Source organism: Hippopotamus amphibius, chromosome 12 (genome assembly GCF_030028045.1).
Source record: "Hippopotamus amphibius kiboko isolate mHipAmp2 chromosome 12, mHipAmp2.hap2, whole genome shotgun sequence".
Lineage (NCBI taxonomy): Eukaryota > Metazoa > Chordata > Mammalia > Artiodactyla > Hippopotamidae > Hippopotamus > Hippopotamus amphibius.
The window spans coordinates 80,452,386-80,475,383 of record NC_080197.1 but is presented as its reverse complement, the minus strand read 5'-3'; the positions used below and the strand labels follow the sequence as shown (position 1 = coordinate 80,475,383).

General features: G+C 49.6%; 1 protein-coding gene across 1 annotated transcript in view; it reads left to right on the top strand.

Moving 5' to 3' along the window:
- CACNA2D4 (calcium voltage-gated channel auxiliary subunit alpha2delta 4) overlaps positions 1-22,998 on the top strand; it is a 78,282-nt gene that overhangs the window by 21,730 nt on the left and 33,554 nt on the right. The window contains exons 17-23 of the mRNA XM_057702231.1: positions 6,264-6,325; positions 7,381-7,448; positions 9,354-9,399; positions 9,503-9,600; positions 10,911-11,004; positions 19,155-19,250; positions 21,190-21,317. Coding sequence (XP_057558214.1) covers positions 6,264-6,325; positions 7,381-7,448; positions 9,354-9,399; positions 9,503-9,600; positions 10,911-11,004; positions 19,155-19,250; positions 21,190-21,317 — 592 coding nt within the window. The remainder of the gene's footprint in view (positions 1-6,263; positions 6,326-7,380; positions 7,449-9,353; positions 9,400-9,502; positions 9,601-10,910; positions 11,005-19,154; positions 19,251-21,189; positions 21,318-22,998) is intronic.

The following is a 22,998-nucleotide window of genomic DNA, read 5'->3' as shown; positions in this document are numbered from 1 at the left end:
TTGCTTCTTCCTTAAAAGATGATCTCAAAACTCTGATTCTGGCCCTAAGGGAGTAGCTTGCATCAGACTAACGTGCCAGTAGATAATTATAAGTCTGGACAAAATATAAGAAACAAACATTTAAAGACACTTGAAGGGAGTTCCCTGGTGGTCCAGTGTTAGGACTCAGCACTCTCACTGCCGTGGCCCAGCTTCAATCCCTAGTTGGGGAGCTAAGCCCTGCAAGCCACGTGGTGCAGCCAAAAATTTAAAAAAATAACAATAATAGTATAAAGACACTTGAAAGGGACCAAAAGCAGGCAAAAACAGGGCTGAAGGAGCCTCGACCCTTGAATCACAAGAAGGTCTCTGGGTGAGATGCACATTTGTATGGCTTTCTTCCCAAAGGGTACACCCCAGTCCATTTGGAATGGAAGAGCTAGAATTCAAGCAGAAATCTGTTATCATCTTGAAGCATCAGAGAAGAGAATTTGGCTCCCAGAGTGTCAGAAAAGGAGGGGAGATACCCCAGAAATGAGGGATCTACAGGTGGCTTGGCTCTAACATATGTATACAGGCTCCTCACAAATTCCTGGAGTCATACCATGGTGAAGAGGCTTGGTAAACACCTCAGAATTTCCTTTGAAAGCCCAGAAGAACTATATCTTGGGAGTAAAGACTATGTCCTAAGACCAAGGGATTCACCCTAGACCTAAAGACAAAGTTGAAACAGACCCACCCTAACAAAAATGTAAGCCAAGTCTCTGCAAAATCTCCAGATGGTCAGCAATCATTTATCTACTGAATAAAGTAGAAATCAACACTCTTCCAAAGAAGACAAAATATCTATAACCCATTCTTCACAATAGCCAGCAGACAATAAAAATTATCAGACATGAAGAAACAAGATGATGCTTCCTTTCTTAACAGTTAAGAGAAAAAGCAGTCTTATAAGTGTGCCATAGATGACCCAGCTGTTGGAATTAGAAGAAGGACTTTCAAGCAGATATGATAAATATGCACAAGGAACTAAAGGAAAAGATGGTCATCATGAGTGAACAGATGGAGAATCTCAGCAGAGAAATGGTTAGGATTTGGTCAGAGAAGCAGAACACTACAAGTGATATGAATATAGGGTTTTATTGTCAGGGGTAGACCTAATGAAATGGTGGATGCTGGTAAAAATGTCTATAGAAGGTGGGTGTCTCTGCATCTAGTCATGAACTTGAAGTCATCGTAGGTCAGCAGGGCCAGCAATTGGGAAGGAAAACTGGATGAGATGTGGGGGAAAGCAAGAACAAACTGGAGCCCCATGAGGAAGATCAGGAACCCATGAGGACAAACTAAAATCCACATCTGTCTCTCACTACCTCCAACCACAACGATGTGGGGACCAGCAGAGGAGCTGGTGCCCTTCACCTGGGCCTGCGCTCACTGGCTCAGATCTCAGAGAGGCTGGAGGAGGAGGTCCCATCGCAGCTGGCTATCCCAAGAAGGAAAGTCAGCAGAGCAGAGCGAGCTGTGCTGTACCCACCTCCAGGGTGTAACACAGCCGCGGCTTCACTCTCCCTTACAAATCTCATGCAGACTCCTTGTCTGGCCACCCCTAATTTGGAATCACACAGGGAAGTGACTCTAAGAAAAAAAGTAATTGTGGCTTAGCTGATTTGACACCACATAAAACCAGCACAAGAACCAAGTGGAAATCCTAAAACTGAAGAGTACAACATCTGAAAGGAAATTTCTACAGGATGGAATTAACAGAAAATTGGAGGGGGAAAGGACAGTGAATTTGAAAACAAATAGAAACTATCCAGTTTGAAGAACAGAAAGAAAAGTTGTTTTTTTTTTTTAACTAATCCTCAGTTACCTGTGGGATGATATCAAGTGATCTAACTATTTGAAAAAATAATGGGGCGGGGAGCTTCCTAGCTGGCCCAGTGGTTAAGAATCCACCTGCCAGTGCAGGGGATATGGGTTCAATCCCTGGGCCAGGAAGATCCCACATGCTGCAGAACAACTAAGCCCATGCACCAAAACTATTGAGCCTGTGCTCTAGAGCCTGTGAGCCACAACTGTTGAGCCCTTGTGCTGCAACTGCTGAAGGCCACACACCTAGAGCCCGTGCTCCACAACAAGAGAAGCCACTGCAGTGAGGAGCCCACACACCACAATGAAGAGTAGCCCCTGCTCGCATCAACTAGAGAAAACCCACACACAGCAACGAAGACCTAATGCAGCTGATAAATAAGTAAATAAATTTTTAAAAAAATAATAATAATAATGAGGACTTCCCTGGTGGTCCAGGGGTAAAGAATCCACTTTCCAATGCAGAAGATGTGGGTTCGATCCCTGATCGGAGAACTGAGATCCCACATGCCGCAGGGCAACAAAGCCTGTGCATCACAACTGCTGAGCTCGTGCACCTCAACTAGAGAGTCTGTGTGCCACAAACAACAGAGCCCACGCGCTCTGGAACCCGCACGTCACAACTACAGAGCCCACTTGCCACAACTAGAGAGAAGCCCGAGCACCACCATGAAGAGACCAATCACTGCAACGAAAGATCTCAAGTGCCGCAACTAAGATCCAGCACAACCAAAACAATAAAGAAAATAAAATTTTTTCAAAAATATATTCTTAAAATAAATAATGCCCCCAATGTCCTGAATTTAGTGAAAAATATCAACTAGCACAGTAGAAGCAATAGTCTCAGCAAACCCAAGCAGAATTTCTAAAAAATCCACACCTAAGCCCACGCAGACTATGGTCCACCTGCTGTGAATCGAAGACAAGGGAAAATCATTTTAAAAGCTAAAGGAAAACAATAATAGGGAAAAGAATAGTAAGAATGATGGTTGATTTCTCATCAAAAACAATAACATCATAATTTTTAAATATCAAAAGAAAAAACTGTCAATCTGACTTTCCACTCTCCTTCCAAAAAGAGATGAAATAAAGACAGTTTCAAGTAAAAGAGATCAGAGTTCATCACTAGGAGAAACACTTAAGGAAATTCTTCAGGCAGAAGAAAAATGACACAGATGGAAACTCAGATCAACACAAGGAAATGAACAGCACTGGAAATGGTAAATATGTGGGTTAAGATAGGACTTTACTCATTTTTTTAAATTCTTAAAAAGACAACTGACTATTTAAAGGAAAAATGTTGACGTATTGTAGGGTTTGTAATGTGGGCAGCAATTGCACACAGTGGGGTTGTCCCATTACATGAACAGATGAAAGGAAAACACCACATGGCCATCCCAAATGATGCTGAAAGCGCATTTGACAAAATGTAACTGGGAACAGAAGGAAACGTCCTCAGTCTGATAGAAAGGCATGTATGAAAAATCTCACTCTTAATGGTGAAAGATTGAACACTTTCTCTCTAAAGCTATGAACAAGGTAAGGGCGTCTGGTTTCACCACTTCTGTTCAGCATTGCACTGGACCTTGCAAGGACCTATCTTTGCAATAAGGCAAAGAAACAAAATAAACGGCATGAAAATTAAAAAGGAAGAAGTAAAACTATCTTTGTTCGAGCAAGATGATTGTTCACATAGAAAATCCCACGAATCTGCAAAACAACTGCTGGAACTAATAGGCAATTGAGCAAGTTCACAGAGTACAAAGTCATTATTATAAAAATCAATTGTATTTTTATATACAGGAGCAAACTTTTGGAAAATGAAATTGTTTTTAAGTTCCAACTTCAATAGGTGATTCTAAAATTTATATGAATATGCAAATGACCTAAAATGGCCAAAACTGTCTTGAAAAAAAAGAACAAATTTGAATGATTCACACTACCTGATTTCAAAACTTACTACCAAGCTGCAGTAACCAAGCAAAGTGGTATTGACAGACAAATAGACAAATGGATCAATGGAATGGAATAGAGACCCCAGAAATAAACTCACATGTTGTCAGTAGATTTTCAATGAAGACACTTTGGCAAATCAATGGAGGAAGGAAAATCTTTTCAACAAATGGTGTTGGAACAACTGAATAAATGCATGAAAAAAATAAACTGAGACATACACTGTACACAAAATTAATTTGAGATGTACCATAGCTCTCAATGTAAATGCTAAAACTGTAAGCCTCCTGCAAGAAAATGTAAGTGAAAATCTTCACGAGCTGAGGTTACGCAACGATTTCTTAGACAAAACACCAAAAGCACTAACCATTAAATGAAATTTGATAAATTGAACTTCATCAAAAGGCATAGTTAAAAAATGAAAAAGCAAGGCACAGACTGCATCCAGACTATAAAGAACTTCAAATCATTGACGAAAAGACTGACAACCCAATAAAAGTGGGCAAAATATTTGAGCAGACACTTCACGAAGGAAGAAACAGACATGACCAATAAGCCCACGAAAAGATGCTCAGCAACTTTAGTCATCAGGGAAGCACAAATTAAAACTAAGTGAGATTCCATTTCACACCCTCTGTAATGGCTAAAATTTGAAAGACTGATAACACCAAATTCTGGCAAAGATATGGAGAAATTGGAACTCTTACATTGCTAGTGAAAGTACAATAAAATAACTTTGGGAAATTGACAGTGTTTTATAAAGGCAATCATAATTTACCAAATGACCCAGCTATTCCACTCCTGGTGTTTACCAAGAAAAATGGAAACACATGTCCACAAGAAGAACGTTCACAGCAGCTTTAGTCATAATAGCCCCAAACTGGAAACACCCCAGATGACCACCCATGGGTGAACATAGAAGCAAACCGTGGTGTGTCCACCCTGGGGGTACTTGCTACTCAGCGGAGGAAAGGAACACACTGCTGACACAACAAGACAGATGGGTCTTAAGGACATAACGGTGAGCAGAAGAAGCCGACACAAAGGGTTCATGCTGTGAGAACAGGAAAACGTAACCTTGCAGGGGTGGAGTTCAGAACAGAGCTCGCCCATGGAAGGTGGGGGGACTGACCAGAAGGAGGCAAAGAGATTGCAGGGATGCAAACCTTCCGTATCTCGACCAGGGAGGCAGTTATACAGCTGTGTACGTTTATCAAACTGATGGAATGATGTGCATTTCACCTTTTTCTTCAATTAAAAAAAAAAGAGAGGATGAAAAAAATTTTTAAATGCTCTCCAGTTCCAGGCTCAAGCCAGCTCCACTTGGAGCCCATCTCCATCCTCTCTGGCCCTCAGCTGCCCCCACAGGCCCCAGTTGCCTCCCCCAACTGAGAGAGGGTCCACCTGAAGCGGGTGCCCCAGGGAGGGGTGGCACCACATAGGATGAGGCCCGTGCTGGGAACTGTTCTTTCGGGTTAGGTCCACAGCTGGTGTCCTATAGAAACAAACCTTTTTTGCCACCCTCTCCCGCCATGTCCCCTCCAACATCTTTCTGCAGTTTCCAACATGGAAGAAGCAAAGCCAGAAAGAAGTGAACGGAATAAGAACAGCTCCCCAGCCAAGTACAGTGCGTGGCTTTCCCGGAAGCATCCGCTGTGTCTGCGGACTGCATAGCCCAGAGGGCTTCAGAGCCCGGAGCAAACTCTGCTCTTCCCGAACCCGTCCACCAGCTAAAAACACCCTCACCACCTCCCAGCAGCCTATGCAGGGGATGCTCTCGTTAATCGTGACTTATAGATGAGAACCGCGGTGCCCAAGAAAGTAAAATCACTCACCCAAGCGCCACAGCCTTGTTCCAGCTGTGTGTCGGACTCCCGTGCCCCCCTTAGCTATACATGTCCCCCACCATGCCCTGATTTGTGCAAATTCAACTAAACCTAAAAATGGCAGCTTTGAAAGGAAAGAGAAGCTGTGAAAGACGGCATGACCTGGAGGGGTCTGGACTCCAGACGTGGGGGTGGGGGTGGGGGTGGGGAGGCTGCAGGTGGGCCGTCCAGGTGTGATCTCTAGCTGGCAGCCTCCCCTGGTCCCACCTGAACCACAGTCACTGCCCAGCGCAGGGGCCACCAGCCACCCAGGCTCCCCAGAGTTCCATTTCTGTTAGCTGACATTAAGATTGGAAACGTCCATTCCTGAGTGGCACATGTGGTGCCTTGGGGCCCCCGTATGGGACACGGCCGTGGGTCTGGACTGTGGCCCTGCAGTCAGGCACCTCCTGGGGGCTGTAGTGTGCTGGTGGGAGGGGCTCTACCTGTGGCCTCACCGAGAGGAGGCGTGTGGGGAGCGGGGGTGGGGGGGGGGAGTGAGGAGCTGGGAGGGGCCCCAGGCGTCAGGTGGGGGGGGAGGAAGGGGATGGTCGGTGCCCCCTCCCCAGCAAGGATCTTTCCTGGTGTCTCTTTCAGAAGCGAGTTCTTTTCCTGACCAATGACTACTTTTTCACAGACATCAGTGACACACCTTTCAGGTGAGGGGCCCAGGTCTGGTTTGCGGGGGAGGGGTGGGTGCAACATGAAGGCCAACAGCTCAGGTGGAACTTTCAGGTCTGGGGGTGGATGTACTCATAGGTAGTTGGTAATTTTGTGGTAACAGAAAAAAACCCACGTCTGCATTCAGGAAACTTGAGGTCTACACCTGCTTTGCCAGTGTAGCCTGGTGTGCATGGCCTGGAGCTAAACTGACTGAGCTGGAATTCCAGCTCCACCACTCACAGGCTGCGTGACCTTAATTAATCAAGTTACTTAACCTCTCTGTTCCTTAGAGTGCTCTGCAATGTGGTAATAATAGCTGCATTTTGGCAGTATTAGGAGGACTAAATGACGTGATCTACTTAGAGGTCTTAAAGCAATGCAGTCGTAAGCAATTGTAGGATGAGATTAGAAGATCTTTCAGCTTCCCTCCCAGCATGTAAGTGTTCAACTCAAGCATCATACAGTTTAGGCAACAAAAGGGCCTTCTCTCTGAATTACCCATTTCTCAGTGAAAGGTGGTTCCCAGCTCCGACTGCTCCCGGAGGCCTGGGGGACCTTGTAACATTGCCGGGGTCCAGGCCGTCCTTCCTTACCTTACTCGGGATTCCTGGGGTGGGCCTGGGCGCTAGTGCCCTGTAAAGCCCCCCAGGTGGTTCAGGTATCCAGCCAAGGTTCAGAAGCGATGCTCTTCCAGGAGGGACAGGAAGCCATGGTGGGATTTTCCAGGCATGAGGGGCCTCCCCGACTATGGGACCCATGGGACACAGAGACCCCTCGCTGTCTCTGGGGGGCCCTGAGAGGTCCAGGGTGAATCTGACAAAATGGGAGCAGAGGAGGCCCTTGCCCTGCTGTGTCCAGGGTCCTGCCCAGGAAAAAGGCTGATGACAAAATAGAAGCGCTGCCTGGGTTCCAGAGGGGATGCCAAGGGCCAGGGAGGGAGGGGGCTGTGTGCACCCTGTCATGGGTGGGGGGCTCAGAAGGTCAGAGGATGTGGCCAGACCAGACCGGGCACCAGTTGATGGTGAACTGGCGTCCTCTGCTCTGCCCACAGTTTGGGAGTGGTGCTGTCCCACGGCCACGGAGAATACATCCTCTTGGGGAACACATCTGTGAAAGAAGGTGGGTCGGCCGGCATCCAGGACTGGTGGACAGTTCGGAGGAAAACTGGCTTCTCCAGGGACACAGGGCAGGTCCAGCCTGGTGGGGCTCTGCGGGCAGGGCTGCGTGGCCAGAGCGGCTCGTGCATCCCGGGTCCCAAGGCCTGCAGGATCTGCCGGCCAGTCGTCATGACCTGTGGAGCCTAAGACCTGCGTGTTGCAGACGAGGGGTCAGATTCCAGGTGGCCTTGCTGGATGGGGCAGGCATCGGGGCGGAGGTTCCCTGAGCAAGGCTGAAGGTTACCTGTCTAAGGCCATCGAGAGGGAAAGAGAGGATGCCTGGGAGGGTGAGTGGGCAAATCCGTAGCCATTTGCGGGGGCTGCCCCCTACAAACTGGCCGGCTTCTCTGTTCTGGGAGCCCTGCTCCCTCTAGCGCCTTCAGGGCAGGGTCCCCCCTACTCCTCACGGCTCCCGGCGGCCCCTTGGCTTGCGGCCACCGCTCTCCCATCAATGCCTCCATCACCACATGGCTTCTCCCTTCATGTATCTCCATTTTCCCTTCTTATCAGGACACCAGGGGCCACACTAATGACCTCATCTTGACTTGGTTACATCTGCCAAGACCCTATTTCCAAATAAGGTCACATCCATGGGCATAGGGGTTAACACTTCAGCACAGCTTTGGGGGACACAATTCCACCCATAACGGGGAGCTTGTGGAATGTGAACCGGGAGCGGTGGGGGTGGGGGTGGGGGTTGGCAGGGGGATAGGAGAAAGGCCCCACCCCCACCCCGACCCACTCTGGACTTCCAGCTGCCTGGGTGCCCTGGGAGAAGAAAACCCAGGTGGGCCCTGGGACACATCAGGAGATCCTTGGACAAAGCGGCCACACCCCTTGAATCCCACATTCCGTCCATCTCTGACCTTTGAATCATCTCATCCCTCTGTCTTTCCCACCATCCTGCTCATGACCACTCTCTCCTGGAAACCACACCAGTGGGTCTTCCTTCCCTGGAGGGAATCTTTCTAGAAATCCAAAAGACCTTCCGTGACATCCAGCACCTTTCCACTTCCCCTCGCATGAAGCTTCAGGGTCTGCCCTGGGGCGTGCTGCCCCGCCCTCTGCCCTACCGCAGCCCGCCTGTACGCACCTGTAGGTCACTTGGCCGGGAGCCTTCCCAGGAGGACCCTCCCCCAGGCTCCTCTCACAGCTCGTGTGGGTGATGCTGGGACACTGTCCTTGCCTGCCTCGCACTGTCCCCCCAACAAGCAAACTCCCTGGGCCTCCTTCTTCCTTCCTGTTCCTCTCTTCCTCTCCTCAGACGTGCCCAGGTGTCACCACTGCAGAGCAGAGGGTACGTCCCTTACCCTCTCTGTGGTGGGACCCACCAGTGTCCAGGGGCTTCCAGTGGGGAAGGCCGTCGTCATTGCGCTGTCCGCCTGTGTCTGTCTGTCCAGCACCACGTTCAGTGACTCCACAGAGGCCCCTGGCATGTCCATCACCCTTTCCTTCAATGAACAGACCTTAATTGGGCACCTGCTTATCTTTGAGCACCTATGGGCGCACAGGAGGGCATTTGTTCATTCACTCAGTCCACAAACATGTGCTGAGCACACGGCCACAGACACTCAGGGCAGTGGGGCTCAGCTGGGTACAATGAAGCCAGGGAAGCCGAAGTCTCCTGGAGGGTGAGCCCATCAGGTGGGGTTTGGACGGGAGGCAGTGAGAAGGAAGAAGTTTCTGGAGCAACACGGCAACGGCAGGATCTGCGCTGACCCAGCCGTCCTGTGGGTTGAGTTCCCACTCTGCCCGAGAACAGGGCAGGACACGGCCTGGCCCTTCCCTGATGCTGTTTCTAGAGCACTCGGTGCACATCCTCTCGGCAGTGGGAGAGCACCGGACCAAGTATGAACTCTGCTTTCAGGCCTGCACGACCTGCTTCACCCGGATCTGAGCCTGGCCGGTGACTGGTGAGGACACGGCGGGGGGAGGAGGGAGAGGTAGGGGTCGCGGGCACAGCAGGGCGTGGGGGGGCAGGCGGGGGCGCTGGGTAACAGGCTCTGTGCGTTCCAGGATCTACTGCGTCACAGACATCGATCCTGACCACCGCAAGCTCAGCCAGCTGGAGGCCGTGGTCCGCTTCCTGACCGGGCAGGACCCAGCCCTGGAGTGTGAGTGTCACTCCGGCCCCGAAGCTCAGGACTTTGCAAGGATGGTGGGCTGGGCAGAGGTGGGAGTGCCACGTTTGTGGAGCTCACAGTGGCTTAGGGAGAACAGGGAGATCCCCAAAGGAGAGCGCAGAGCCAGCCCCACCGGGGCCACACCAGTGACTGAGGCTCTGGGACCTGCAACGGCAGGAACTGGGGTCTCCTTAAGCCTCTGTGGCCCCAGTACTGTAAGGCTCCCACAGCGAAGGGCACTGGCCTGCCCATCAGGTCTGTCCCCCCCACCTAGCAGGGCCCCCACCCCCACTCCCAACCAGTGGTTGACACTCGGCTCCCTGGAGTCCTTGGCTCTTGAACCCCGTGTCTGTGAGTGTTTCCTAAGCTGGGTTCCCAGGTAACCCCAATTCCCTGCACTAATGCAGCTGGGGAGCCAGAGGGCCACTCTCCGCGTGGTCCCTCTTCTTCCTCTTTGGAAGGAGGTGCGGGTCATCCTGTCACATCAGTGTCACCCCCAGGAGAAGACCCCACCTCCTGTGCCAGCCCGACAAGGGCTCACTCACTCATTGCATCCGCAGGGTTGCACGGGGCACGTTCTCCGGCCAGGCCTGGGAGGGTGCGGGGAGGGGCAGCCAAGCTACCAGTGACCCCAGGACAGGCCCTCGTGCTCAGAGGGCCTGAGGTCTAGGGGGAAGCCATGGAACCAGGAAGCAGCACGTGTGTGGCTGTAGGTTATTGCAGAGGGGTAAGGCCGTGAGTAAGTGCCATATGGGGAGAGGGGGCCCCTCGTCAGGAGGCGTCACTGAAACGGAGGATAAAAAGGAGCCACAGAGTGGATCTCCTTCTGGGTCACGGAAATGCTGTGTCGTGGAGGCGGGGCTGCCTATCTCTGCGCAAGTGTGAACGCCTGATTGCACACTGTTGGTCGGGTTCATGTAGTGTGAATTTCACCTCAATAAACATAAATAAACGTTTTAGAGCCGGGGCGGGGAAGGGCCACCCATGCAAAGAGAGGGCAAAGGCATCCACACCAGTGTGTTCAGAGGCCCTGAGGCAGGTTCAGCCACTGGGGGCGGGGGGCACGACAGAGCAGAGCAGAGTGGGGAGAGGGAGGTGAGCGAGGCTGGCAGAGGGGCCTCCTGATTTCACGGGGTGCAAAAGCTGGACAGGCGTGGGAATCACTTAGTTCTGCCCAGCTCACAGTGGGGATCCTGAGGCATGTCGTTGCCTGAAGTTCAGGGCTCCTGGGAGGGAGGGGCGGGTGAGCTGAGATCACGATAGTGGGGGAGTGAGAAGGAGGTCTCCATATTTTGCCCCAGGTGACGAGGAGTTGCTGCAGGAGGTGCTGTTCGACGCGGTGGTGACGGCCCCCATGGAGGCGTACTGGACGGCGCTGGCCCTCAACAGCTCTGAGTATGTCCAGGCGGGGCTGAGGGTCCCAGCCCCGGGGTTCCTGGGCTGAGACAGGGCCTGCCCCTGTGTCCCTTGTCCTAAGAAGAGGGTGGGAAGGTGTGGAGGTGACAGCAACCCTCCCAGCCCCGGGATAGCAGGGACTTGGCAAAGCGTCCTCAAGGCCCCTGCTGCCGCCTCCTCCCCTCTGAGGGAACACCCACCCCACACCTAGTAGCTGGGTTCCCAGAACCCCTCCCTCGGGGCCAGGCTCCAGCTGTGAGAGCTCCGTTATCCAAAGTGCCTGGAGAGAGCGGTTCAAGCCAATGCGGGCCTCGTTTCCAGCAGGGAAGGTCAAGGCCCCATGCAGTGAAAACGTGACCTCAGTGAGTCTCAGCCCCATGTGTTTCCTCTCTCCCTCTGCTTCTCTTAACCTGGGGTTCTGGTGTTTAGTGGAAAGGTAGAAAGAAGAGATGACTGGACGTGCGCGTGCACGCGTGTGTGTGTGTGTGTGTGTGTGCACGTGTGTGTGCACGTGTGTGTGCACGGGTGAGTGCCAGCAGGGGGTAAAGTGCTGATGGGGTGAAAGATGCCGGGGCCACACCTGCTCCTGAACAGTAAGAGTCAACCTACCATCAGGACAATGTCAGACCTCTCCTAGACATTCGATAAATTAACCAGTGCTGTCCTCATGCAAACACCAACAGAATCTTACAGGAACAAGCACCTGTTTAAAAAGCAAGATGCAGAACAGTGCCTGGTGGTATGCTAGCATTTCTGTTAAAGGGGGGAAATGTAATATGGGGGTACATGTATGTATAAAGCATCTGTGGAAGGCTGCATAAGAGACAGTCGTCACTGGTTGCTTCTGCTTAGAAGAATGGGTAACTGAAACAGGGATGGCGGGACACTTTTCACTATGTAAATTTTTGGTACCATTTTGAGCCACGTGACTGTATTACCTATTCAAAATTAAATAAAACTAAAGAACAAAGAATACAAAGGGCCAGGCACTGTTCCAAGTACTTAGTGTACGTTAAGCCTTTTGATCCTCACTGCAACCCAATAATATAGGTCCCATCATTATCCCCATTTTACAGATGAGGAAACCAAGGCAGAGTGAGATAAGCAACTTGCCCAAGGTAATCTGCCTCATCAAGCTGGAATCAAAACCAAGTAGCCTGGTTCCAGGGTCCAGACTCTCGGCCCCTGTTCTGTCCTGCCTTCCACAGTGGAGGTTGGGTCACTAGGATTACAGAGAAGAGGCACAATCTTTATCTTCCCAAGTTCAGAAATTAGCTGCTGTTTTTAATGTTGGGAAACATTGAGGAGCAAATATTCTTGACCAGGGAAGGAATATTTCAGGGAAGATGGCCCGAGGTCATCAAAACAGCATGGTATTGGCAGAAAAAGAGAGATATAGATCAATGGAACAGAAATAAACCCACACATAAGTGGACAGCTACTGCTTGATGAAGGAGCAAAGAATATACACTGCAGAAAGGGCAGTCTTTTTAACAAATGGTGTCAGGAAAACTGGACAGCCATGTGCGAGAAAAAGAAAAAATGAAACTAGACCACTGTCTCACATCATACGCAAAAAACAACTCAAAATGGATTAAAGACTTGAATGTAAAACCTGAAACCATAAAAATCCCAGAAGAAAACATCATCAGCATAAAGTTCATTTGGAAGAACAGGCAGGAATAGCCAGGAAAATGCTGAAAAAGAAAGGCAACAAAGGAAGACTGGTCCCACAAAGTAGTAAAACATGTTGCAGAACCTCTGCAATTTATAAAGTGTGGTGTTGACACAGGAATAGACAGGCAGACCAAGGGAATGGAAAAGAAAATCCACAAATTCATCCAAATGCATGTGGAAATTTAGTGTACAACAAGGGCATCGTGTCAGACCAGGGAGGAAAAGATGGACATTTTAATACTCACTGGTTTGAAAGCCGTCCAGGGAGCGATAACACTGTATTCTCTCCTCACACTGCACACCTGGATAAAGTCCAAATGGCTCGGAGATTTAAATGTAAAAAAATAAACCATGTAAGCACTAGAAGAAAACATGAGCCAGTTGCTCTAAAATCTAGGAGTGGGGAAACCTTTCCCAACAATGACTCAGAATTCAGAAGCAATAAGGGAATGAGTGATCAATTTAACAACATAAAAGGTTTATGTGGCAAAAAAATACAAACCTGAGCAAGGTGAAAAGAGAAGTGACAAACTGGAAAATGTTGGCAACTTAGAAAACAAATGTGACTGTCCCTGTATTATATATTCATGATAGATAAAGGACTTCAACAGTAGACAAGTAAAAGACCAATCACTTACATGGAAAATGACCAAGAGATGTGGACAGTTCAGAGACTTCATGCAGCTAGTCCTCAACTGTATGAAAAAATGCTCAATCCAGCTCGTGATAAAAGGATTGAAAATTGAAAGTAGACTGAGGTTGTACGTGTCATGCAGACTGACAGCCATCTACGTCTGTTGACGGGCATCGTGACGAGACCCATCTTGTGCACTGTCGGTGGGAATCCAAAAAGTTTCAAAGCCTGTGGAGGGGCATCTGACTGTATCTACCACAATGACATATGCATTTACACTCTGGCCAACAGCCCTGCTCCTGGGAACGAACCCCCATGACACACACGAGGTACATTCACTGTAGCACCGTTTGTAACACCATTGTCAAAGTGTGGAAATAACTAGATGTCCTAGTTAAGTAAATGCTGGTGAATCCACCTAATGGAATACCAGGTAGCCTTAAAAAGTGAGAATTATATCTATATACTGCTACGGGAGGTCTCAGCAACGGAGAAAAGTGTGTATCATAGACCATTGTTTATCTAAAAGAGGAAATGCAAACGTCTTCATAGTTACTTACACATGTATAAACGTATCCATGTGTGTGCATATATACATGTATACAGTTACATTTTTGGGGGGGAGGGAGGGGAACCACTGAGGAAACTTCTTTTTTTTTTTCTTTAAGAACTTTTATTGAGATACAATTGACATACAATAAACTGCATATATTTAAAGTGCACAATTTGATATTCAGTTACATGTTTTTAAAGGAAGAAAAAGCAGGCAAACAAAAAAGCTTCCTCACAGGAAGAGTGAAGGAACAGAGGGATGGAGACAGAAACAGACTCTCCTTGATATGCCTTATTTTGCGTATTTGACTTTGGAACCGTGTACATACGTTATTATGTTATAAAACAAAATTAACTTTTAAAAAATAAGCTCTAAAAATCTGAAAGAAAATGAAACAAACCAGGTTGTGTATCAAGTTTGTGCAATGACCATGCATCAGGGACTCCTTTCAAGGGACTTGGAAACACAGAACTGTAAACACTAAACAGATAAAAATCTTAAAAACTGTGTTCAATAAGCACATTTCTAGAAACTATATTTATTGACACTCTTATTCTCAATCTACATGGATAGACAAAGCACATAGTATATGTCATTAGGAACATGTTCAACAAACGAGAAAACAGGTGCAAAATTTTAAAATCAGAGAAGTTTAGATGAAACACTAAATATGAATTAGGAATATCAATGAACTCATGATGCATTTTCTCTGAAAGTAACAAAGAGAAGATCCTCGTCCACTGAAAAAGGACCAAACTCAATGAGCATCCCAGACCCAACTTGCAGACTTCCAATGTCTACTTTAAGAAGTTCTCACTAAGAAGAGCCAGTGATCCCTGGAGAAGTGTTTGATTCCAGGACAGGGGCAGGGGGTGGCCAGAATGAGTTGGGGGCAGAATGAGTCACTAAAGACTAAGGAGGTTTTGCCAACAGGACAACAGAGCCACACTGAAGAGGCTCTCACTGGCCAGACGAGGGGCAATCCCAGTAGCACAAGTGAATCAGAGCACATTAAATATGTTAAAATCCTGTGTTCCCAATGATACTGAAAAAAAAATCTTCTTGGTCATCTTTGGAAGATGTTTGGAAACCAACTCATAGTTGTACAAACTGGTGAAGAAACAGAGACACAATTCTTTTTCCTGCCTCTTCTTACAAATTATACCTTAGGATCACCAGATATTGAGGAGAAGAAGTTTTTATTTACTCAAGTATAAATAAAATAAAGAAGAAACTAAGGAACATCCCTATTTTGCAACCTCTCAAGTGCCTCTTGACAAAGAGCACACCTCCTGCTAAAGCTCAAACATGAAACTGATCACCTCGAGTCCAACCGCCAGTTCCTGGGAGACATGGGGACAGAGAGCATGCTGGTGATGCTGCAATGTGGCAGTCAGTGGACCCAGGATGCAAGAAACTCTGCAGGACAAAGGGACCTGCTGCAGCAAATAAACTGCAGGAAGAGCAGGCTAAAGGTGACTGCTGGTGGGTGTGGGGTTTATTTAGGGGATGATGAAAATATTCTAAAATTGCAATGATGGTCGCACAACACAGTAAATATACTAAAAACCATTGAATTGTATAGTTTCAATGGATGAACCTATGGTACGTGCATATAAATATAAATACCTATATCTTTATAGAGAGACAGACAGAGAAAGAGAAGAAAAGAGGCATATCAACCATGGACCCAAGTCAGATTCTGATTCAAACAAACAAAAAAATTCATGAGTCTATTGGATTATTTGATGATATTAAGGAATTGTGGGGGTGGACAGATGTGATCACGGCATTAAGGGCTTTTCTCATTCCTTTATTAAATGATAGAAATTAAAATATTTACCAATGAAATGATATCTGAGATTTGCTTCAAAATAATCTAGTGGAGGGTCTGGGGGAGGCTGCCGATGACACAGGATTAGCAAGGATGGTAATCATTAAAGCTGAGTTATGGGTGCAAGGGTCTCATTAGACTATCGTCTCTACTTTTGAACAGAGAATTGCATCAGAGATGCAATGAAGCTTGTCAGAGATGCACAGGAGCTTAGGTCCCACCCCCAGAGACTCTGGTCTCTATACCACCAGAGAGCGGCACCCCAGACCCTTTCCTCAGTGATTTTCCAGACTGTGGACCAGGTTCTAATCCAGTTCCAGGTACTATCAGTCGACAGTACACTGTGCAGCCTCCATCACAGAGTCCATAGGGGACCCCCAGCAGCCACACAGCTGAGCCTCGAGGAAGCACTGCTTTACCTTGGCAATGCTTTGGGCATTGCCTACCTTATACACTCACTAAAAACACCAATCCAGGCACTGAGGGAAATGGGTAATAGCCTGCAGTGAATCAGGCTGGGGCAAGAATATGAATGAAGTTAGAAGTAATGAAATAAAAGCTATATATAACAAGCCTACAGCTACTGGTGAAATGGTGGAAAGCTGAAAGTTTTTCCTCTAAGATCAGGAAAAGACAAGGATGCCCACTTTCACCACTTCTATTCAACATAATAATGAAGTCCTAGCCACAGCAGTCAGGCAAGTGAAAGAAATAAAAGACCTCCAAATTGGAAAGGAGAAAGCAAAACTTACTCTATTTGCAGATGACATGATATTATAAATCGAAAACCCTAGAGACTCCACACAGAACAACTATTAGTATTTATGAACAAAATTCAGTAAAATTGCAAGATACAATTTCAATATACAAAAATCAGTTGTGTTTCTGTACACTAATAACAAACTCAGAAAGGGAAATTAAGAAAACAATCCCATTGGACTTCCTAGGTGGCGCAGTTGTTAAGAATCTGCCTGCCAATGCCGGGGACATGGGTTCGAGCCATGTTCTGGGAAGATTCCACGTGCCATGGAGCAACTAAGCCAACACACCACAACTATTGAGCCTGTGCTCTAGAGCCCGTGAGCCACAACTATTGAGCCCATGTGCCGCAAAAGTTGAAGCCCACGCACCTAGGGCCCGTGCTCCACAACAAGAGAAGCCACTACAATGAGGAGCCTGCGCACCACAATGAAGAGTAGCTCCCGCTCGCAGCAACTAGAGAAAGCCCATGTGCAGCAATGAAGACCCAACGCAGCCAATAAATAAATAAAATAAATAAATTTATTTAAAAAGAAAAAGAAAACAATCCCATTTACAATTGCATCAAAATAACAAAATAATTAAGGATAGATTTAACCAAGGTGAAAGATTTAAACACTGGAAATTATAAGACATTGATAAAAGAAATTGAATGTGCATGGATTGGAATAATTAATATTGTTAAGATGTCCGTACTACCCAAAGCCACCTACAGATTCAATACAATCTCTATCAAGATTCCAATAGCATTTTTTTCCACAAAAAATAGAAAAACCAATCCTAAAATTTGTATGGAACCACAAAAGACCCTGAAAAGCCAAAATAATCTTGAGAAAAAGAACAAAGCTGTAGGCATCATGTGCCTTGATCTCAAACTATATTGCAATGCTACAGTAATCAAAACAGTATGTTATTGGAAAAACAAACACAGATCAATGGAACAGAATAGAGAGTCAGAAATAAACCCAGGCAGATATGGTCAATTAATCTACAGCAAAGGAGTCAAGAATATACAATGGCGAAAGGATAGTTTATTCAATAAATGGTGTCAGGGAAACTGGACAGCAACGTGCAGAAGGATGTATTTGCAAATCATATATCTGACAAAGGGTTACTATCCAATATATAGATAAAAGAACTCACACAGCTTATTAGCAATAAAACAATCTGTTGCTTTTTTTTTTTTAAGAGCAGAGGAACTGGATAGACATTTTTCCAAAGAAGATCTACAAATGGCCAATAGGGACATGAAAAGGTGCTAAACATCATTAATCACCAAGGAAATGCAAGTGAAAACCACAGTGAGATGTCGCCTTACACCTGTTAAAATGACTGTTATCAGAAAGACAGGCAATAACAAGTGTTGGTGAGGATGTGGACAAAAGGGAACCCTTGTACACTGTGGGTGGGAATGTAAGCTGATTTTGCCACGGTGGAAAACAGTATGAAGCGTCCTCAAAAAATTAAAAATAGAACTATCACATGAACCAGCAATCCCACTTCTGGGTATTTATCCAAAGAAAACAAAAACATACTATTGAAGAGATATCTGCACCCTCCTAATCACTGTGGTGTTATTCGCAGTAGCCAAGACATGGAAGCAACCTAAGTGTCCATTGATGGATGAATGGATAAAAAAGGTGTGGTATGTATATTCAATGGAGTAATATTCAGCCTTTAAAAAGAAGAAAATCTTGCCATTTGCAACAACATGGATGAAACTACAGGGCATTATGTGAAGCGAAAGAAGTCAGACAGAAAAGCATGGATACGTCATGGTATCACTTATATGTGGGATGCAAAAAAACAAAGTGTAACTCATAGAAACATAGAGTAGAAAAGTGGTTGCTGGGCCCTTGGGGTGGGTGACATGCGGAGAGGCTGGTGAAGGGCACAGACTCTCAGCTGTAAGATGGGTAAGACCTGAGGGTGGTGATTCTAGTTGGAACGCTGGATTGTGTAAGTGAGATTAGCTAAGAGAGTAGAATGTAAATGTTCACACAGGCGCACACTCACACAGACAATGGAGGGAATCCTTTCACGTATGTGTGTGATATACGTATGTGTACGTATATCAAATCACCATGGCGTATGCTTAAACTATCTTACAATTTTATGTGAGTTGTACCTCAATATAGCTGAAATTTTTTCAAAAAGGAGACTCTCCCGGGTAGGGTATGGTCCTCACCGGGCCACTCCCGGCCCATGAGAAGGCTCAGCGCCCTCCAGCCAGAGGGCTCTCCCAAGTCTTGTTGGCAAAGGCGTGAGGTCTGCCTGGGCTCCTGTGGGTGGATGTGCACAGTCTCCTCCTTCCCCGTCTCAGGAATAAGGCAAACGTGTGCAAAGGGCTTTACATGGCCAGGTGCTGAGCATGGTCACGAGGAGGTACTTTCCTTAGGTCCTGGGACAAAAATCTCTCTTCCTGGATTCCTTCTGTCTTCCAGAGCTCACTCCCCCCAAAAGTGAGTGCATGCAGAGGGGCAGAGGCCCAGGGGACCCACAGACAAGGGCAGGTGCAGCCCAGGGATGCCACGGCAGACGGCCGATGGACGGCAGCCCCCCAAGAGACCGACCTGCCCACCCCACCCACCCTGGTCAGAGGGCCCGGCTCTGGGAGGGGCCTGCGGGTCCTCCCCAGCCCCCCTGCCCCCTCCTGGGCCCATGGTGATGGCTTCTGCTCTGCCTGCCCACAGTGAGTCTGAGCGCGTGGTGGACATGGCCTTCCTGGGCACCCGCGCCGGCCTCCTCAGAAGCAGCCTGTTCGTGGGCTCCGAGAAGGTCTCCGACAAGTGAGTCCTGTGGGGAGCGGGGAGCGGGGTCCCTGGGATGCCCCTGTGGTTTGTGGGCAGACAGACGCTGGACTCCAGGAATGTGGGGGGAGGAAGGGTTGGGGTTCACAGACCGGGAGAGCCAGAGAAGGACCCCTTCCGCCCAGGCTTGGTCCCATCCTGGGCACATCCCCGTTCACTCCCAGGAGGGGAACCAGATGTGTTCCCCCTGCCGGGACAGGTCTCTGAGTGATGGGCTAGATCTTCTGGCCTGCCTGTCCTTTGTCGGCAACTTTCCCCCTCCCCTAAGCCTGAAATTCTCACCTGGGGGTGACTTTGCCTCCCACCCCCACCCTGGAGACATTTTTGGTTGTCACAGCTGGGGGAGGGAGTTTGCCACTGGCTTCTGGTAGGTGGAGGCCAGGGATGCTGCTGCACACCCCGCAGCGCACCGGACGGCCCACAGCGGTTGTCTGGCCCCAAATGTCAGTGGTGCGAAGGCTGGGGAGCCCTGCTCCCAGCAAAGCCCGGATTCTGGGAACATCCCACGCCACCTGGGAGCAGCCTGCCAGGGTGTCCCACCCAGCACTGCAGCAAACCAGGAGGTCCCAGGGGCGGGTGCTGGGGGTAGGGGAGCGGAGCCACCTGCCACTCTGCAGACCAGGAGACTCAAGTGGGTGGGGCCACCGGGCACCTGGGGGAGAACAGCCAAGAGGGCTTCCCAGCGGACCTGACCCCACTGTCCTTGCCTCCCACCTACTCGCTGCCCCAAGAGGCGCCATCTGGGAGTATCTTCCTCAGTGACTCCAGGACAGACCTGCTATGCCAGGAAGAAGAGGCTTTCTAGGAAGAGGAATTAAGTGGTTCTTTCCCCTCCCCCTACCCCCTCCCTGAAAGCTGGAAACCCAGGAAGCATCCAGTGTGGCGAACCCTTCCTCCACCCAGAGACACAGCAGGTGACTCAGGTAGCCCAGATCTGGTAGAAGGACTGCAGATTTGCCCAAAGGCCTTGAGCCATGTGGGAACTTTCCTCTCCAAGCTCACCACCCTCACCCCCTTAAACTTCCTATCCTAGTAGGAAAACTGCACATCCACGTCTTCCTGTAGCCCAGGTAGGACCGGGTACCACACTGAGTAGTGTGAGGTGAGGGTCTCAGATACCCCTGCACCCTCTCCAAAAGGCTTCTGAGAATGAAGGAGGGAAGTCAGTACAGACAGACCCTCCTGAGTGATGAAACAGCCCCCACAAATGGCTGCATGTGCACTGCACACCTCCAGGGAGCTCCCCTTGCCTGGACCTGGACGTCACTACAGCCCAGGATGGTGCAGCCGGGCAGGTCGGCTTCTGAGACCCGTGAGCCAAGCACACCCAGGATCAAACCTCAGTTATCCACCTGCGGGTTATCTGCAGTCACTCTTTTAATCCCCACCAGCTTCTCCCTGCCTCCCACTCTGCTCCTGGGCCAACATTCACTTCTGTCGGCGGGTTGAGCCCAGGAATGCAAAACCATAATTAGCAAGGTAGAGCTGCTCCTAGAAAGAAGACTCTACTGCCTCTCAAACCGAGAGGCAGTGGCTTTTGAAGTAACCATTTAGGGGGAATTTAGCCCAACACGGTAATTCGCCCGACAAAGAGAAATTAGGCTGTGTCCAAAAGAAATAAACCCTGCCTGCAAGGAGCTTACGGAAAGATGGAGAGGCTCATTCATCACACAGGCCCTCCGCCTCTTCCTACAATGTGCCCCCAGATGCACCAGCATTTGATTCTGGAAAAGGCAGGAATTGCTGGAAAGCATTGTCTGGGACACCCATTTAGGGGCTAGCCTTTTCTTCTGGCAACTCCACCAAGGCAGAAGGGCGTCAGTCCCCCGGCCCAGCCAAGATGACCTCGTAAGAACAAGGAGACAGGGAAGACCATGCCTCCGGATCTGGGGGAGGTGCCAGACCTTTCTGCTTGCAGGAGGTTCCTGACGCCAGCGGACGAGGCCAGCATGTTCACTCTGGACCAGTTCCCGCTGTGGTACCGCCAGGCCGCCGAGCAGCCTCCCGGCAGCATGGTCTTCAACCTCCGCTCGGCAGAGGGACCAGGTAATCCACACTCCAAGCTCCGGGACGGGGGACCAGGGCATCCCTCCTCCCGCTGCGCTCGTGGTGGGAAACAGGAACAGGACACAGCAGAACGTCCAGGACTTGAGGTCCCCTCACCCCGCTGGTCTCCACCTGCATCCTGGGTGGATCGTTTCATTCCCTGGCCGGCAGTCAACGATGCCGTTTAAAAGTTCAGCTGGAACCAAAGAAAGGGATTTGACCCGAAAGTCAGGAAGAGCTGGATTCCAGCCCAAATTCCACATAGGAGGACATTGGGACAGTTGGTCTCTGGCAGTCCTCTGTTTCTAAACATCCGAGTGCTTCTGAGAGTTGCTCAAACCATGAAAGGAACAGACTTTATTCCGTGGGGGGCTGCTGGGCTGTCTGGAACAGACTGTACCCCAGGAAGGCGGCTGAGCCCTGGTCTGCTCCCCCGCAGCGCCTGGTAATAATGGGGAGCCTCCCAGCTGCCAGGCCTCTGGGGGATGAAGGGCACGAGGAGGCAGCTGATTGGGCCTCGGGCACCAAGCCAGCACAGGCCTGCTAGCCCAAGGGCCAGGGAGGGTTTCAGAGCAGCTCGCAACTCCCAACCCAGCCCCCACTCTGAGAAGCAGGAAAAGTTAAGCGGCTTTAACGGAGTCACAATGTTTAGGACAGAAGGGACCTTGGCGAGCACGCAGTCCCACTCTCTCGATTCGCACTTGATGAGACCGTCGCCAAGAGAGGGTCCAAGTGTCACCTCTTGGGTTCTGACCCCAGTGCAGTGGACTAAGGGAGCTTGGAAGTGTCCATGTCCATCCAGGCCACGTAAGAGGGGTGAGCAGTAGAGACATGGGGAGGAGTGCAGTGGGGTTAGACTTGGGATGAAGCCTTGTCCTCCCTCCAGGGCGCCCGCCACCAACACCCTCCCGCCACCACCTCCACCAAAACCATCCTCAAGCAAGAACCTCCCCGAGATGAGCTGCCGGCTGGGGAGGCCAGGCCCGGGGCCCCTCCTGCAGCTGCAGGAGCACACGCCCCCCGGAGGCCTTCCTCTCCATCCTCCGCCCGGTGTGTCACTGACATGCTTTACAAAACACTTTTCCACATGTAGCTCATCCCACGTGCACGCCCTCTTCTTACACAAGGAGCGTCTAAGGCTCAGAGGGTGCTATGACTGCCCCAGGACCACCCAGCGGGGGGCACCCAGAGCCAGGGTCTCGCTGTACTTCACCATGCGTGCGGCGGGGGGCGGGGGGCTGTGACTCCAGGGAGCGCCCACGAGAGGCCCCTTCTCCCTCTGGTGCCACAGAGCAGGAGGGGCCCACGGGGTCCTGGGAGGTTCTGGGCTGAGGCCCTGCCCCCCTCCCCCATGGTGACAGGCTCCCCCCTGCCCACACTGTCACCAGGATGAGCCTGCTGGCTGCCGGGGAGCTTTCTGTGGTGGGGGCAGGAGGGTGGTGGGTGAGAGCTGAGTGCAGGGTGAGGAAGGGACGCTGGGGACCTGGCAAGGGGACCCAGCACACTCCCAGCCTCCCCCAAAGAGAGAAAACAACCATTTTAAAAGGCGGGGGAGGTACCCTGAGGAGGTAGAGGGGTGGCTGCAGGGTGAGGGGAAGGGCCCCACCTTTCCAGGCTGACTATGCAGCCCTCCGCCTGGGCCCAGTGGGCGAGCTTTGCCCACGCAGAGCTGTCTTTTGCA